A 15488-nucleotide genomic window follows, 5' to 3' on the forward strand; every position below is an offset into this window, starting at 1 on the left:
AGAAAGTAGAAAGTGGAGGAAGGAAGGGGAGGAGACACTTTTTCTATACTATTTGAGTTTCCTATTTCATGATAGGTGAACTAAAGAGCTGTTTCTGTTTCTGCACAGCAACAGAACGATTACCTAAAGTTCCTCCTCAACCTGAACAAATCCTTAGAAATGCTGTATGAAATATAAAATTGTAGAACAAAAGTATAAATTTTTTTTAAAATTTTACACAAACACTAAAATTTATCACCTGCAGACTTTTGCCAAAATACAAGATGTACTTCAGCAGAAGTAAACCCAGAAGGAGTAGGCTACACTACACAATGTGCTTTTCTAATACTGTAAACCAAAATACTGTTAACAGGGGTTATAAAGAAACACACAAAAAGCAATGGAAAAAAGAAAAGTTCACGGAAAATAACTCTGCAAAATTATTCTGCTTCAAAAGTTAAGCCTTAGGGATGAGGCAAATCTAAGAGCTCAGAAGAGCTTTATGAGGCCAAAAGGAGCCTTTATGAGGCTCTTTGTCATCACTATATCCTCAAATATCTCACTGTCTTCTACAACTGATATTAAAAAATATGTGAAGTAATGACTATTACAATATTGTCTGTCATCATCAAGCAACAAATATCTTATAGTACAAATGCTTCCATAATTAATCAATGTTATGTCCTAACTGTAACATGACCTTAGATAGTGGCAAAGTGCCCAGCAGGCTATGAGTAGAAAACAATTCATATTGAACAGAAGTACTAGAGTAATCATGGGGCTCAGGAAATTAAATTTTTAAAAATTTCCCAGTTGATTGTGATGTATAACCAAATTTTAAAACCACAAAACCACCAGACCAGATAACCTTGAAGATCTCTCTTCCATCTCTAAGCAGTCAATGATTCTGTAACCTTATAAAACAATTTAAAATTTTCTGCTAGATAAGAGACTTATGTAATATAAATGAGTTCAATTTTCTTACAAGGGTTAACTTACAGAACTGCTAAGTTTAGCATCCAAGTGAAACCAGAAATGTCTGACTAGTTTCTATAGTTTCAGCAGTTATTGAGTGAGTTGATCATATATTCAATAAATATTTACTGATCAGAAAAAAAATAAATAAACCCCAGAATTTTAGGAAACAAGAATCTTACAAAAGGACTGAAAGATGAATGATTGTATTTTTCACCTTTTAAAGAAATACTGGCTCTAGTATAAAGAATAGTTCAGAGGAGACCAGGATTAAATGACAGTCTAGTAAGAAGGTTACTAAATAAATCTAGGCATCCTGGTGCCTTTATCTCTACGGGTAGCCAAGAGAAAGTAGGTACACTGAAATGCTAAATTTAAAAAAAAAAAATTAACAGCCAAATAGCAATCAAATGCTTATTTTAAGAAATATAAAACCTATTATGGATAGTTGAAAAATGAGTGACAGGAATAACCAGAAGAAATTATTTGGAGAACTAAAGAACAGAAAAGAAGAGAAGAGATAAACAATAAAGAAAGATAGGCATAGAAACCACCAAGAAGACAGGGGATAAGTGAGCTTCTAGATACATTTAAGCAGCTTGTCATGTTAGATATTTGACCAGTGAATATGAGAACAGAGGATCACCCAGTAAGACTGCTCTTAAAGGTTCAGGGAGCTCTGTTTCAAATATTTCAAATATTCTTGCCAACTACAAAGAATTCAGTCTGCATGAATCCCCATATTTATCAGCACACATGAATCTTTTTCACCCCTGCCAAAGAATATCCATCTGTAATCTTCTGACCCACAGTACAATCTTAAATAGCCAGATTTGTCATAATTCTTCTTTCCAATAAACAAAATCTTAATTTTTAAGCTTTTTAATTCCAGTTAGTTAACATACAGTGTTAAATTAGTGTCAGGTATACACGAAAATAAAATCTTGATATGTGACTTTATGCCAAATCTACACACCCTGAGGTGCCCTTTTTCTTTTTAAACACGGGGCTTGAACTCACAACCCTGTGATCAAGACCTGAGTTGAGAACAACATTAAGACACTGTGGGGCGCCTAGGTGGCTCAGTCATTGGACATCTGCTTTCAGCTCAGGTCATGATCCCGGGGTCCTGGGATCAAGCCCCACATCGGGCTCCCTGCTCAGTGGGAAGCCTGCTTCTCCCTCTCCCACTCCCTGCTTGTGTGTTCTCTCTCTCTCTCTGTCAAATAAATAAAATCTTTTAAAAAGAAAACAAACAAACAAAAAAGAATCAGATACTTAACCAACCGGGCCACCCAGGCACCCAAAAACTTATTTTAATAAGATACTTTTGCTTTTCTGTTTTTTTTTGTAAAGGAAGTTCTCTTGGAAAAGGGAGACTTTTGTTTCTAACACAGTGGAAGTTCCAACTAGCTCAAAACTCATAACAGGCAACTTAAATAACAGGTATCCCTGGGAAATATAAACAAGCCTTAAAAAAAAAATCATACCATATCTACATGAAAACCCATTTTTACCTTGCCTCATTAACATTAATTGGTGTTCGTGCCTAGCTGCTTCCATTTCTGCTTCCAGTTTCTCTTTGGCTTCTCTGATGTTTCTATCAACCTGCTCACGCTGCTGCTTTTCCATTTCATCAAGAGCCTTCCATCGAGATGCATACTCGAATTCAAAGGTTCCAGGTTGAGCAAAACGTGGTGGCTGTTCTCTTTCCCTAAGTTTACAAAACAAGTAAGAATAATAAGGACTACCATTCACTAAGCAGTTATAATGTTCATGGCACTGTGTCAGGCAAGTAAGTACTCTACATGATTTACCTCATGGTCAATACTATAATACATGTTTTAACAACCATGAGTTTAAGAAACTGCCCAAGAACGCAGCTAATAAGAAGAGAACCAGGACTCAAACCTACGCAATCTGATACTACAAGCTGCACTCCCCTAATTATCACCTTTAATAAGGCTTTCTGATTTTCAATCAACAAATAATTTTACATAAGGCAATCTGCAACACATGAAACAAATATGCCCTGAATAGTCTAGATCAAATTTTTTTTCTAGAAGTATTAGCTTTTAGGAATAGTAATAAAAGCAGATGGTTGAGTATTACATGCTAGATTAATAGGCAATGCCAAAAAATAAAGGCTTCACTTATAAATATGTCTGTTAATTGTTGTACCTCAATTAACTTTAACACAGTATCTGGCACATTATATACAATTAACATTTATTTCTTGAACGAATAAAAAAGATCAGCAAAGAAATGACCAAAAATTAAGAAAAAAAAGATTTATGAAGGTACCTGAAATTCAAAGAATTTTTAATTATTCTTGCCTATCACAGCTTCTATTAAGAAATATTAATAAAAACATAATCCCTATCCCACCAGTAAAAGTATAGATGCCTTATAATCCTAAATTTTAACTTCTATTTTGGGGAAAATGTGTAGGCGAGACAAATTTGGGAGATAAAAAGAGAGGCTGTCACAGAAGAAAAGATATAATAACAAGAAACAGCTTTAAAGATTTTCAGAGGCACATAAGGAAAATCTAAGTTAACCGTGACCTGGTATTGAAACCGACTTGGACTTTTTCCTTAGAAAACACTGACTGGAAAAGGCAAAGGAATAGGGGGTGGGGGATCAACCATTTACTAATTTTTCTCAAAGAATTATCTGTCAGTAGTTCCTAAATCAGACTTTGACTATAATCACAAATATTAAAAAATCTTAATTTTCTCCAATATGGATTTGAGGATTTAGAATTAAATTTTGAATCATGTTGCTTGGGCTTTGTGAACATTCCCTTCTGAGCGTAACTCTTTAGTAGCAAAACTGGAAATATAATGAGATCTTGTAAGGTTTGCTGGGTAATTAAATCATTATATAAATAAATATTCCTATATGCATATAAATTCCACTTTCTGTAACACCCTTATAATTCCAGTTTTCTGATTCTTGAATCCCAAAGTGTGCTCTAGTTCAAATTTGTAATGGTAAACTATAACCAGAAAAAAAGTCAAGTGACTAGGAAATCATAGTAAGTCTTTGAAAAACAGCGTTATATGAGATATTAAAATGGTTCTGAATTATTAATGATTATACTACTGATCCTTCTCCCCTAAAATATTTTCTTCCCTTGCTTCCAGGACACACTGCTGGTTGATTTTCCTCTACAGCAATGACTGTTCCCACTCTTTTCTTTGCTAATTCCTTTTATGCTTCCCAACTTCTATATACTGGAGTATTCCAGGGCTCAATCCTTTGACATAGTTACATATCACATGCGGTAACTGTACCTCAGAAAGCTCATCTAAATTCCAGATGCAAATCCAACTACTTACTGGACATCTCCATTTGGGTGTTGGAAACCATGTCAAACTTTCCATGTCTAAAACAAGGTTCCTGAACTTCCTCCCCCAAAACTGCTTCTTCTACAAGATTCTCTAGATCAATCATTAGCAATTTCCATATTCCTGGTTCTTCTGCCAAAAACCATGTAATCATGCTTTTAACTCTCTTTCTCCCACATTCATCAGCAAAATCCAAAGTCTATTTTCAAACTATATCTAGATTCTGACCACTTTTCACCATCACCCCTATAACCTCCCATTTCAGCAGGCTCCTAATTTACCATCCCAATTCCACTCTTAGTTCTTTACAAATCTATTCTTAAAACGGAGCCCAAAAAGCTACTGTTAAGATTGTCACTACACTGTTCCTTCCTTTCTCATAAAATACAAGTCAGTAAGGCACAACAATATGCACTCTTCTCAAGATCATATCTCTACCTCCTCCCTACTATTTCCCCTCCTTAATCACTATTATCCAGCTAAACTGGCCTTCCTACTGTTCCTAGAACTTGCCAGAGTCCTCCCTCAAGGCCTTTATAGTTATTTCCTCCGCTGAGATCACCATTCTACTTCATCCCACTTCTGACCCTACATAGCTGGCTTCTTCCTCCCCACTCCTTCAAGATCCTAATCAAAGGTTACCCTCTCAGGTGGGCTTCCCCAACCACCCATACAAAGCAGCACACTACTCTGCTCCACAGAATCCACATTCCCATCTTTCTGCCATATCTGTTTTACTAATTTTATTCTTTACCCTCCTTACCACCCCCAAACAGCATGAATTTTTGGCCTATTTTGTTCACTGATACATCTCCTGCACCAGGCATATAACAAGCATTCATATTACTCATTTAAATCAACTACAAAGATAAACATTCAACTGCACTAAAAAAAAATGCTAATTAAAATAATGTACATAAAATATCATTTTGAACATCCGCCATCAATCTTAAAATCATACATTCATCTTTTTATCATAATGAAGAAAAATACCTTTATACATACACCAAGGAGAGAAAAAAATTGGTATATTTCTGGAAAACCATTTGCCAGTATTAATCAACTTTAAATATACACACACTTTGTTTTTACACCTTAGTTTTTTAAATAGTAATTCTCACAATTTAATACAAGTTTTATAATTTTTGGTTCCTATTTCTTGTATCTCCACCACCAGAAATATAAGCATCAGGAAGGCAAAAAACAGTTCAAAGTTGCAGAGACAGCACGTGGATCAGTGCCTAGCACAAAAGCTCTCCAGTATTTGTTGAATTCGTGCATGCAAATATATTAGTTTTATTTAGCATAATGAACACGTAACTGGTTAAAACAACAAAATATGGCATTTTATAAAAAATATTTCTCAATTACTGAGCAAAAAGCAACTGGTAAAAGAATAATGCACATTCCAAAAAAAGGCTACTTTTCTTTTTGCTTACCATGGGCTTACCCTAGGTAAATAACTAGGATCTCCCAGGCTTTACCCCCACCAAAAGTCTCCCTTTAACTTACAGTATACCTAAATATACCAATTAAAGAAACAGTACACCTAAAATATACTAATTTAAAAATATTTTAAAAATATACTAATTAAAGAAGTGTCTAAATTATATAGTTTCCCTGATATAATTAGTGATAGCCTCCATCTACCTACCCACACCTGCCTCAATTATAAAAGTAGACTTTTCTAAGTTAATGTTCTACCCACATACAAAAGAAGAATAAAATCCCTAGTAGACCAGGACACTCTACTAACTAGATTATATGACTGAAGAGAACACCTTATAATCCAACAATACTTGATAACAGATGTGATGTAATAAATATCTTTGATGGCAAATATATAAAATATCTTTATTAATAAAATCTTACTTATGATATTGTTGGGTTTTCTGCATTAGCTTCTCTGGCAAGCCATCTTCATCATCAAACTGCTCCATAGGCTCCACAATGACTGGACGAGGGGTCCTGGGTAGGTAAAAGTGTAAGAGTTAATACGGCGTCTGGAATGAACATCCCCCTAGAAATTCTTTATAATAATTCTAAAATATATATGTGGGAAATTTCTCTCTTATGAAAAATGTCACATACTCTTAAAATCAGTAGCATCAAGATACAAATAAACAGGGGCGCCTGGGTGGCTCAGCGGGTTAAAGCCTCTGCCTTCAGCTCAGGTCATGATCCCAGGGTCCTGGGATCGAGCCCCGCATCGGGCTCTCTGCTTGGCTGGGAGCCTGCTTCCTCCTCTCTCTCTCTCTGCCTGCCTCTCTGCCTACTTGTAATCTCTATCTGTCAAATAAATAAATCTTTAAAAAAAAGAAAAAAAAAAAAAAGATACAAATAAACATCTAAGTCAGACAAAGATGAATGTTTTATAGAGCATACCCCACTCAAGACAGAGGAGTAAATCAACATCTCTGAACCTGCATAATCATTACAGTTAACTTTTACAAATTATGGTAGAAAAGAATGAGTACCTAATTCATGTTTTCTATGGAATCATCACTCCCATATCCTACCACCTCAAATTCCCAAATCCCAGCCTCCCTGTGCCTAACCAAGTCTTATTCAGAAAAGCCTTTCTAAAACCTAAAATGAGGGATGCCTGGATAGCTCAGTTGGTTGAGCATCTGCCTTCAGCTTAGGTCATAATCCCAGGGTCCTGAGATTGAGAAACACATCGGGGTCCCTGCTCAGCAAGGAGCCTGCTTCTCCTGCTCCCTGCTTGTGTGTGCTCTCTGGTAATAAATAAAATATTAAAAATAATAAAAATGAAAATAAAACCTAAAGTGACATCTAAAATACATGAGCCAAGCAGCAAGCAAAAGGGAAGGAGGGAAGCCAGAAGACACAGACATGTTCAAGGTGGAGGCTGGGGACAGGGGGAAGCAACAGTGGGATGATGAAAGATATGACTTAAAAATCCTCCTTCTTTGCTACTTTCCCAAGTAAAACAAAAGGATGGGAAAACTCACCGAGGAAGACAAAACAGGAAAATGAAATAGATATCAACAGATGATATGCTTATTTTAAAATTTTCGCACTATTACTCATTAACTTTGCTTATAAGGCTTTTATAGCCAAGCACAGGATTTTAAAACCACAACTACTGAATACAGTATCCATGTTGTGTTTTCTAATAATACTCCCTTGTAGCTTAGGTTCGACTCATTTCCAAAATGATGCAAAAATATTTTTAACGTTTTTTTTCAAATTAGCAAATACTAGGACTGGTGTGTCTTCAGTGATAAAAGAATGCACTGGATTCAGTTTTTGTGAGAGGATTTTGTGCCCTGTCCAAAGAATGAGTCAGGGATGATCAGCTGGATGAGAAAGAAGCACCCTAAAGATTTACAGATCCTGTCAAACTATTAGTGATAACACCCTCATTGTAATAGCTGGGATTGTTGTCATTGCTATCATCACAATCATCTTCGCATCATCTGTAATACCCCTGGAGGGCATGGCTGCCTAATCCAGTCTAGAAGAGGCTTTGGTTCTTCTTGCTCCTGCCTCCCAACTGTCACACTCAGAATACAGCTTATTCATTTGAAAGGTTCAAAATGGCATCTGTATGAAGATCCACATCAAGCTTTCTTATGGTTAGGGCCTTCTACTGATACCAGAGCACCACCTCCTAACAGTTGTTTTGTTAATTTTGTCTACTTTTTAAAACTATGTAAGGCTAACCAAAAATAAAGGATCTTTGCCAATGTTAAAAGTTTTTTTTTCCTTGCTACCAGTCTCTTACCATGAAAATAACTGTAAATTTATTGCAGTAGTAAATCTGTGGATTAACCCAAGGGCTAAGAGGTGAAGGGGTTTTCTAGATTCCAAAAGCTTCCCTTTACAAATAAATGAAGATCCTAAGAATAGCAGAGATTTTAAATCCTAAACTGTCACTAAATATGATTACTGGGGCACCTGGGTGGCTCAGTGAGCTAAGCATCGGACTCTTGAATTCAGCTCAGGTCAAAACCTCGGGGTCATGGGACTGAATCCCATGACAGGCTCCATGCTCAGCGTGGAGTATGCTTACTTCCTTTCTCTGCTCCTCCTCCCTGCTTGCCCGTGTTCTCTCACCCTCTCAAATTAATAAAATAAAATATTTTTTTAAAAAGAGAGAGAAAGGGGGAAAAAAGTGGCCATTAAAAATGATTCCTGGGGGGGGCGCCTGGGTGGCTCAGTGGGTTAAAGCCTCTGCCTTCAGCTCAGGTCATGATCCCAGGATCCTGGGTTCGAGCCCCGCATCGGGCTCTCTGCTTGGCAGGGAGCCTGCTTCCTCCTCTCTCTCTGTCTGCCTCTCTGCCTGCTTGTGATCTCTGTCTGTCAAATAAATAAATAAAATCTTAAAAAAAAAAAAAAAATGATTCCTGGGCACCTGGGTGGCTCGGTGGGTTAAAGCCTCTGCCTTCCACTCTGGTCATGATCCTGGGGTCGAGCCCCGTGTTGGGCTCTCTGCTCTGCAGGGAGCCTGCTTTTCCCCCCCTCTCCCTCTGCCTGCCTCTCTGCCTACTTGTGATCTCTGTCAAATAAATAAATAAAATCTTTAAAAAAAAAATGATTCCTTGGGGGGCACCTGGCTGGCTCAGTTGGTATAGCACGCAACTCTTGATCTCAGGGTTTTGAGTATGAGCTCCATGTTGGGTATAGAGGTTACTTAAAAATAAAATACTTATTTTTAAAAAATGACTCCTAGGGGCGCCTGGGTGGCTCAGTGGGTTAAGCCTCTGCCTTCGGCTCAGGTCATGGTCTCGGGGTCCTGGGTTCGAGCCCCACATCGGGGCTCAGCAGGAAACCTGCTTCCTCCTCTCTCTCCCTGCCTGCCTCTCTGCCTACTGGTGATCTCTCTGTGTCAAATAAATAAAATCTTAAAAAAAAAAAAAAAATGACTCCTAGACTAGTAAAGACATTTAAAAAAAAAATTTTTTTTTTTAAATTTGACAGAAAGAGAGAGCCAGAGAGCACAAATGGAGTGAATGGCAGAGGAAAAAGGAAAAGCTGAGCATGGAGCCTGACGGAGGGCTTGATCCCAGACTGACTGAGTCACCCAGGTGCCCCGCTAGTAAAGACATTTTAGAGAGAAAAGGAAATAGAAGCAGATGTGGAATACCTTGGAGTGATGGACGCAATGGGATTATAGAAACCTCAGATAAACTGAGCAGAAACCCCCAAAAAAAGGCCTCAATTGGTACAACATGTAAAAAATTGAAGTGTGATAAAGAATGAGTAAATACAGCCTCAAAGATCACATGCAACCCAATCACGTAGAAGAAAATAGCTAAGAGTTCGTACACCCATGGAAGGACATGGTACTTCTAAGAGGACCCAATGAGGCCTAAGGACAAATAAAAGAAGATGCATTATATTGACTACTTACCCACTGGAAGCCATTGCAGGACCACAAACATCAGAATAATAGACCCAGGTAAGAACTACACTTCAGCAGAAGCCAACAAAGACAAACTCACCCCCACCCCACTTCAATACCAGAAGGCCACTACCCCCCAAGAGAAAAATCAGGAGACTCAAGAAGGAAAACATACTAAGCAAATCATTCACACTCAGAACATGAGAGAATTACTTAGAATTGATAAGATTAATTTTATGAAGTCAAGGAAATATGAACAAAATTAGAAAATATAATGAGATCTCTACTATACTCTCAAATAATGTTGAGTTTTTAAACCATAAATTTTTCGATTTTCAACATATGAATAAAGACCACCAGACACACTAATACATGGGGGTGAATACAGCCCTCTGAGACAAAACTTGACCGAAGTATGTATTTATACCTTGTTCCTGGAATTCCATTTCTAAAGAGATACATGAATAAGTAAGCAAAGATCCATCAGTCACAACCACATTCATATTATGTAAAACAAAATGACTACATGTAGTGTTCAAGAGAAGTCCTTAAGGGACTCTCTTATTTATTTTGTTGGGTTATAAGCTAAAATGTGAATATAGTAATTTATACTTCCACCACCAGCAGGTATGCCTAGGTAACTCTTGTTTTCCTATTTACATAAACAAAAGCAATGTGAACATTTATGATTTCACAGTATGCACTACTCCCTGTAAAAACTCCCCCTTGTCCATTATCTCACACATCTTGTTTATTTCACTTTGATTTTCTGGTGTTTAAAAAAAAGGGTTTGTTTTTTTTTTAAGATTTATTTATCTGAGAAAGACAGCGAATGCGAGTGAGGGAGGGGCAGAAGGAGAGAGAAAGAATCTCAAGCAGACTCCCCAGTGGGCTTGGAGCTGGAGCCCAACGCAGGGCTCAGTCTCACAACCCATGAAGTCATGACCTAAACTGATATCAAGAGTTGGATGCTTAACCAACTGAGCCACCCACGTGTCCCTAAAATAATTTTTACAACCGAGGGCGCCTGGGTGGCTCAGTGGGTTGGGGCCTCTGCCTTCGGCTCGGGTCATGATCCCAGAGTCCTGGGATCGAGCCCCGCATTGGGCTCTCTGCTCAGCGGGGAGCCTGCTTCCTCCTCTCTCTCTGCCTGCCTCTCTGCCTAGTTGTGATTTCTCTCTGTCAAATAAAACATTTAAAAAAAAAATAATTTTTACAACCGAACTTAAATTCTGTGTATAGATACAGTTACTCTTTCTATAAATGCAGGAAAATATTTCATAGAACACAAGACTAAAAGTAAGCAAATCAAAGTGGTCAACCATTAATGTTAAATCTGGAGTTGTTATCTATAGACGTTTTCTTCTCCACACCTTGCCCCCAAATTAACTAATCATTAATTTGGTTGTAATACTAATACCTGTCCGTAACAAGTTTTATATAAAATCAATCAGTCCTGTGAAATCCTATCATTTGGAAGGGACCTCTGATGTTTCATAAACATCTCTTTAGATTTTCCTTTCTGCTAGATATACATAATTTTACACAAAATGCATCACCTATCCATGCTTTCCTCAGACATCCTTTATCACTCAATAAAAAACGGCACAATTTCAGATGTATGCATGCACCATAATTTTTTAACCATATATACTGCTGGACATTTAAGGTTTCCATGTTTTCTGAAATGGTACATACTGATTAACATATTTGTGACTGATCTTTCCTCACTTGTTCAAATATCTCTTTAGAAGCAAAATGGTGGGAACAAGGTGTTATATATAAAGTACTAAAACCATAATGGCTTAAAAGATGATGCAACATTTTGTGTATGGAATTAAAAAGTGATTGTGTAAGGATAACAACTTGTTTCACTACTAAATAATCCTTGTAGATATATACCATTTTGCAGGATTTTTTTCAATTTTAGTCTTTAATATAGTTGCGAATTGGAGAATAATGATAAAATAATTCCTAGAAAGATGAAATAAGTTGTTTTAAATGTTTTTTTTTTTTTAAAGATTTTATTTATTTATTTGACAGAGAGAGATCACAAGTAGGCAGAGAGGCAGGCAGAGAGAGTGAGAGGGAAGCAGGCTCCCTTCAGTGCAGAGAGCCCGACGTGGGACTCGATCCCAGGACCCTGAGATCATGACCTGAGCTGAAGGCAGCGGCTTAAACCACTGAGCCACCCAGGCGCCCCTGAAATAAGTTGTTTTATGATAGAGGAAAAATAGAACAACTAGACCGGATATTATCTTAGATTATAAAATGAACCAGCGGACCCTTAAAGTAAATTTTAAGGAAAAAGAAAAGTTTAAATACTCTTTTTGTTCTTATGAAGACCTCTAAGAAATAATAAAATATTGATCTTTACAAATAATTAAGACTTTTCAAAAAAGAATGTATAAACTAAAACTGGATCCAGTTGACACAGTATAATAAGGCTTACGGGTGCTTTTCTGGAAAGGTAAGGGGCAATTTATACTTGTGCCACCAGCAAGTATGCCTTGGTAACTTGTGTTTCCTATTATATAAGCAAAAGCAGTACTATAATATTGTTTTTATTAAGAAATATTTCTTCTGAATCTATATCCCATTTAATGGAAAGATGTGATGAAGCAAATAAAATGATGGAAAAGTAATTTTTTTGAAATAGGAGTATAAAACAGAAAAGGTATTAAAAAATTATTAATGGAACAATCCCCTGTATGCAGAGAAAGAGTTAACAAAACAGGCCTGAAACAGCTATCCCACCACCCTAAAAGATAAAGCTGATTTTCTATATCAAAACTGTGAAAACTATGTGGTTTATGTTGAATATAAATCATCTAAGTTTATTTCCTTCATGGAGTCCTAGATTCTGGTATTTGCCAGGTAGAGGAAACTTACAAAACTGACACTCTTACCATCTATCCCACCAACCCTCTGCACACACCACTGGGTCAATTAAACTTTACTTAGTAGATAACACTGGTTCAACTAATTGCTGGAGGAATTAAGACAAGTCCTGTGCTACTCAACTGGAAAATGACTCCTGGAAGTAACAAGAGTTTTGTAACAATTTGCTACACTATTTTATTTATAGAAAATAAATATACACATTTATTTCTATGCTGAATTTATTTACAGATTTTTGAGCAGCTGTTACACAGCATAGATGCATAGCCAAATGCTCTGCCATTAATAGGGGATTTGCAATTTAGTCTGTATTTTTATTGAAATATAATTCACACACCATAGAATTCACCATTTTAAAATGTAGAGTTCAGAGGGCTTTAGTATATATGACCATCACTATGATCTAACGCCAGAACATTTTCATTACCCCAGAAAGAAACCCTAAACTCATTTGCTATCAATTCCCCATTTCCCTGAACCTCTGGCAACTACTAGTCTACTGCCACTGTGGTATATAAGCCCTTTAAAAACTTTTTTTCAGGGAGCGTAACTGACTCAGTCATTTGAGCACATGACTCTTGACCTCAGGGTCATGAGTTGGAGCCCCATAAAAACTATTTCAAAAATTATAATAGGTGCACCTGGGTGGCTCAGTGGGCTAAAGCCTCTGTCTTCCACTCTGGTCATGATCCCAGGGTCCTGGGATCCAGCCCCACATCGGGCTCTCGCTCAGCAGGGAGCCTGCTTCCCCCCATCTCGCTCTGCCTGCCTCTCTGCCTACTTGTGATCTCTGTCAAATAAATAAATTAAATCTTAAAAAAAAATTATAATAAAGATATTCTTTTCAGGAGTGTTGCATTTCCTGGTGTCATGAAATATTCACAAAATAACTATATATTAATCCACTATAAATATGATCTACTTAATTCTCTATTAAGAAATGCAGATTTAGTCAATATTTTGTTATTAGAAATAAAGTGATAAACCTCATGTAAAGTGATATACCAAATCTTTGAGTCAAAATATTTACTTAACATATACCTCCAACAGTCAAAGAATCTTAAGGTTTTTTTACTCAGTAACTAAATCCCTCCCAGAAACAGAGTAACCAATTTTCATCAGTACCAGGAGTTATAAAATACTCAATGTAACTTCACTTTCACTCACTGGGTATTTTTAAATCTTTGTCAATACATTAAAAATAATAATAATAAAGTAAAAAGATTTAGTTTGTCTCTGATTACCAACAAAAGATTATTTAAATATCTAGCTGTCAGCCCTAAAAAATGTCTCCCTCATGAGTAAAAAGAAAGCATAGAACTGTAACTTGAGATTCTTAAGAGAAGTGGTATAGGAAGCAAAACATTTTTTTCCTTTCAAAAAGAAAAATAAAAGCAACAAATAGCAAATAAAGTAATGCTACACAAAGCAAGGATTTCAGCTACATCATATAACACAGATTAAGAGGTTTCCTTCAAAGTTACTCTCTACAATTAATCTTACCCACATGAATCTTTGATTTTCTATTAAAGTTTGGGTTACCAAGTTCAACTGGTTTAAAAGGAACCATTTAAGAGACACTTGGCTGGATCAGTTGGAGGACAATATAACTCTCAGACTTGGGGCTTTGAGTTCGATCGCCATGATGGATACTGAGATCACTTAAATAAATAAAACTTTAAAAAAAAAAAAAACTAAGCTATTTACTTAAGCTTTTTCCATGGAAATTCCAGACTACATTTGCACCATAGAAGTCTAAACCCAGAAGGGGCACCTAACTGGCTCAGTCAATGGAGCATGCAACTCTTGATTTCAGGGTTCTGAGTTCAAGCTCCACACTGAGTCCAGAGACTACTTAAAATTTTTTTTCAAAACTTAAGAAAAAAATCTAGGGTGCCTGGGTGGCTCAGCCACTTAAGCGTCTGCCTCCCACTGAGGTCATGATCCAGGGGTCCTGGAATCGAGTCCCAAATCCAGCTCCATGCTTGGTACAGAGCCTGCTTCTCCCTCTACCTGCTGCTCCCCCTGCTTCTACTATCTCTGTCAAATGAATAAATAAAATCTTTAAAAAAAAACAACTGTACCCACGAAACAAAGAGCAACCAAACATCTATGGTCCATAATGTTTGCCACAGGTTAGTTATTACAGCAAAAAAGGAAAACAACCTAAATGTCTAATAATGGAATGTCTAGTGTCCAAAAAGGAGTAATTAAGTCTGGCATAGCTATAATGAAATGCTATGCATTTTTAAAAAGATTTTATTTATTTCACAGACAGAGATCACAAGTAGTAGGCAGAGAGGTAGACAGAGAGAGAGGAGGAAGCAGGCTCCCTGTGGAGCAGAGTGCCCAATGTGGGGCTCGATCCCAGGGCCCTGGAATCATGACCTGAGCCGAAGGCAGAGGCTTTAACCCACTGAGCCACCCAGGCGCTCCTATGCATTTTTTTTTCCAAGATTTTATTTATTTATTTGACAGACAGAGATCACAAGCAGGCAGAGAGGCAGGCAGAGACAGAGGAGGAAGCAGGCTTCCAGCTGTGCAGAGAGCCCAATTCTGGGCTACGGGGCTAGATGCCGGGCTCAATCCTAGGACCTGGGATCATGACCTGAGCCGAAGACAGAGGCTTTATTTAACCCACTGAGCCACCCAGGTGCCCCGTGCATTTTTAATATCAAAAAGACTCAAATATAAGAGTCAGGAAAACTTCATAGAAAAAAAAAAAGATGCTTACTAATCAGGAGAAATTCTTGCATTTATCATAAATAAATAAATCCCAAAGTAGGTTAGTGATATAAAGGCAAGAGTCTAAAATAAAATGTCTTGGAATCTGCTCGGAAAAGGTAAGAGTTTAGCAGTATAAACCCTCAAAAGTCTAAGAGGAAAACAAATCCAAAATGAAGCAATTC

The 15488-nt window shown here is 37.1% G+C and overlaps 1 protein-coding gene across 1 annotated transcript in view; it reads right to left on the bottom strand.

Moving 5' to 3' along the window:
* The window catches only part of PSPC1 (paraspeckle component 1), a 73613-nt gene that overhangs the window by 41250 nt on the left and 16875 nt on the right, over nt 1-15488 (bottom strand). The window contains exons 3-4 of the mRNA XM_046028190.1: nt 6180-6275; nt 2472-2668 (exon numbers count right to left, since the gene is read on the bottom strand). Coding sequence (XP_045884146.1) covers nt 2472-2668; nt 6180-6275 — 293 coding nt within the window. The remainder of the gene's footprint in view (nt 1-2471; nt 2669-6179; nt 6276-15488) is intronic.

This window comes from Meles meles, chromosome 14, assembly GCF_922984935.1.
Source record: "Meles meles chromosome 14, mMelMel3.1 paternal haplotype, whole genome shotgun sequence".
Classification (NCBI taxonomy): domain Eukaryota; kingdom Metazoa; phylum Chordata; class Mammalia; order Carnivora; family Mustelidae; genus Meles; species Meles meles.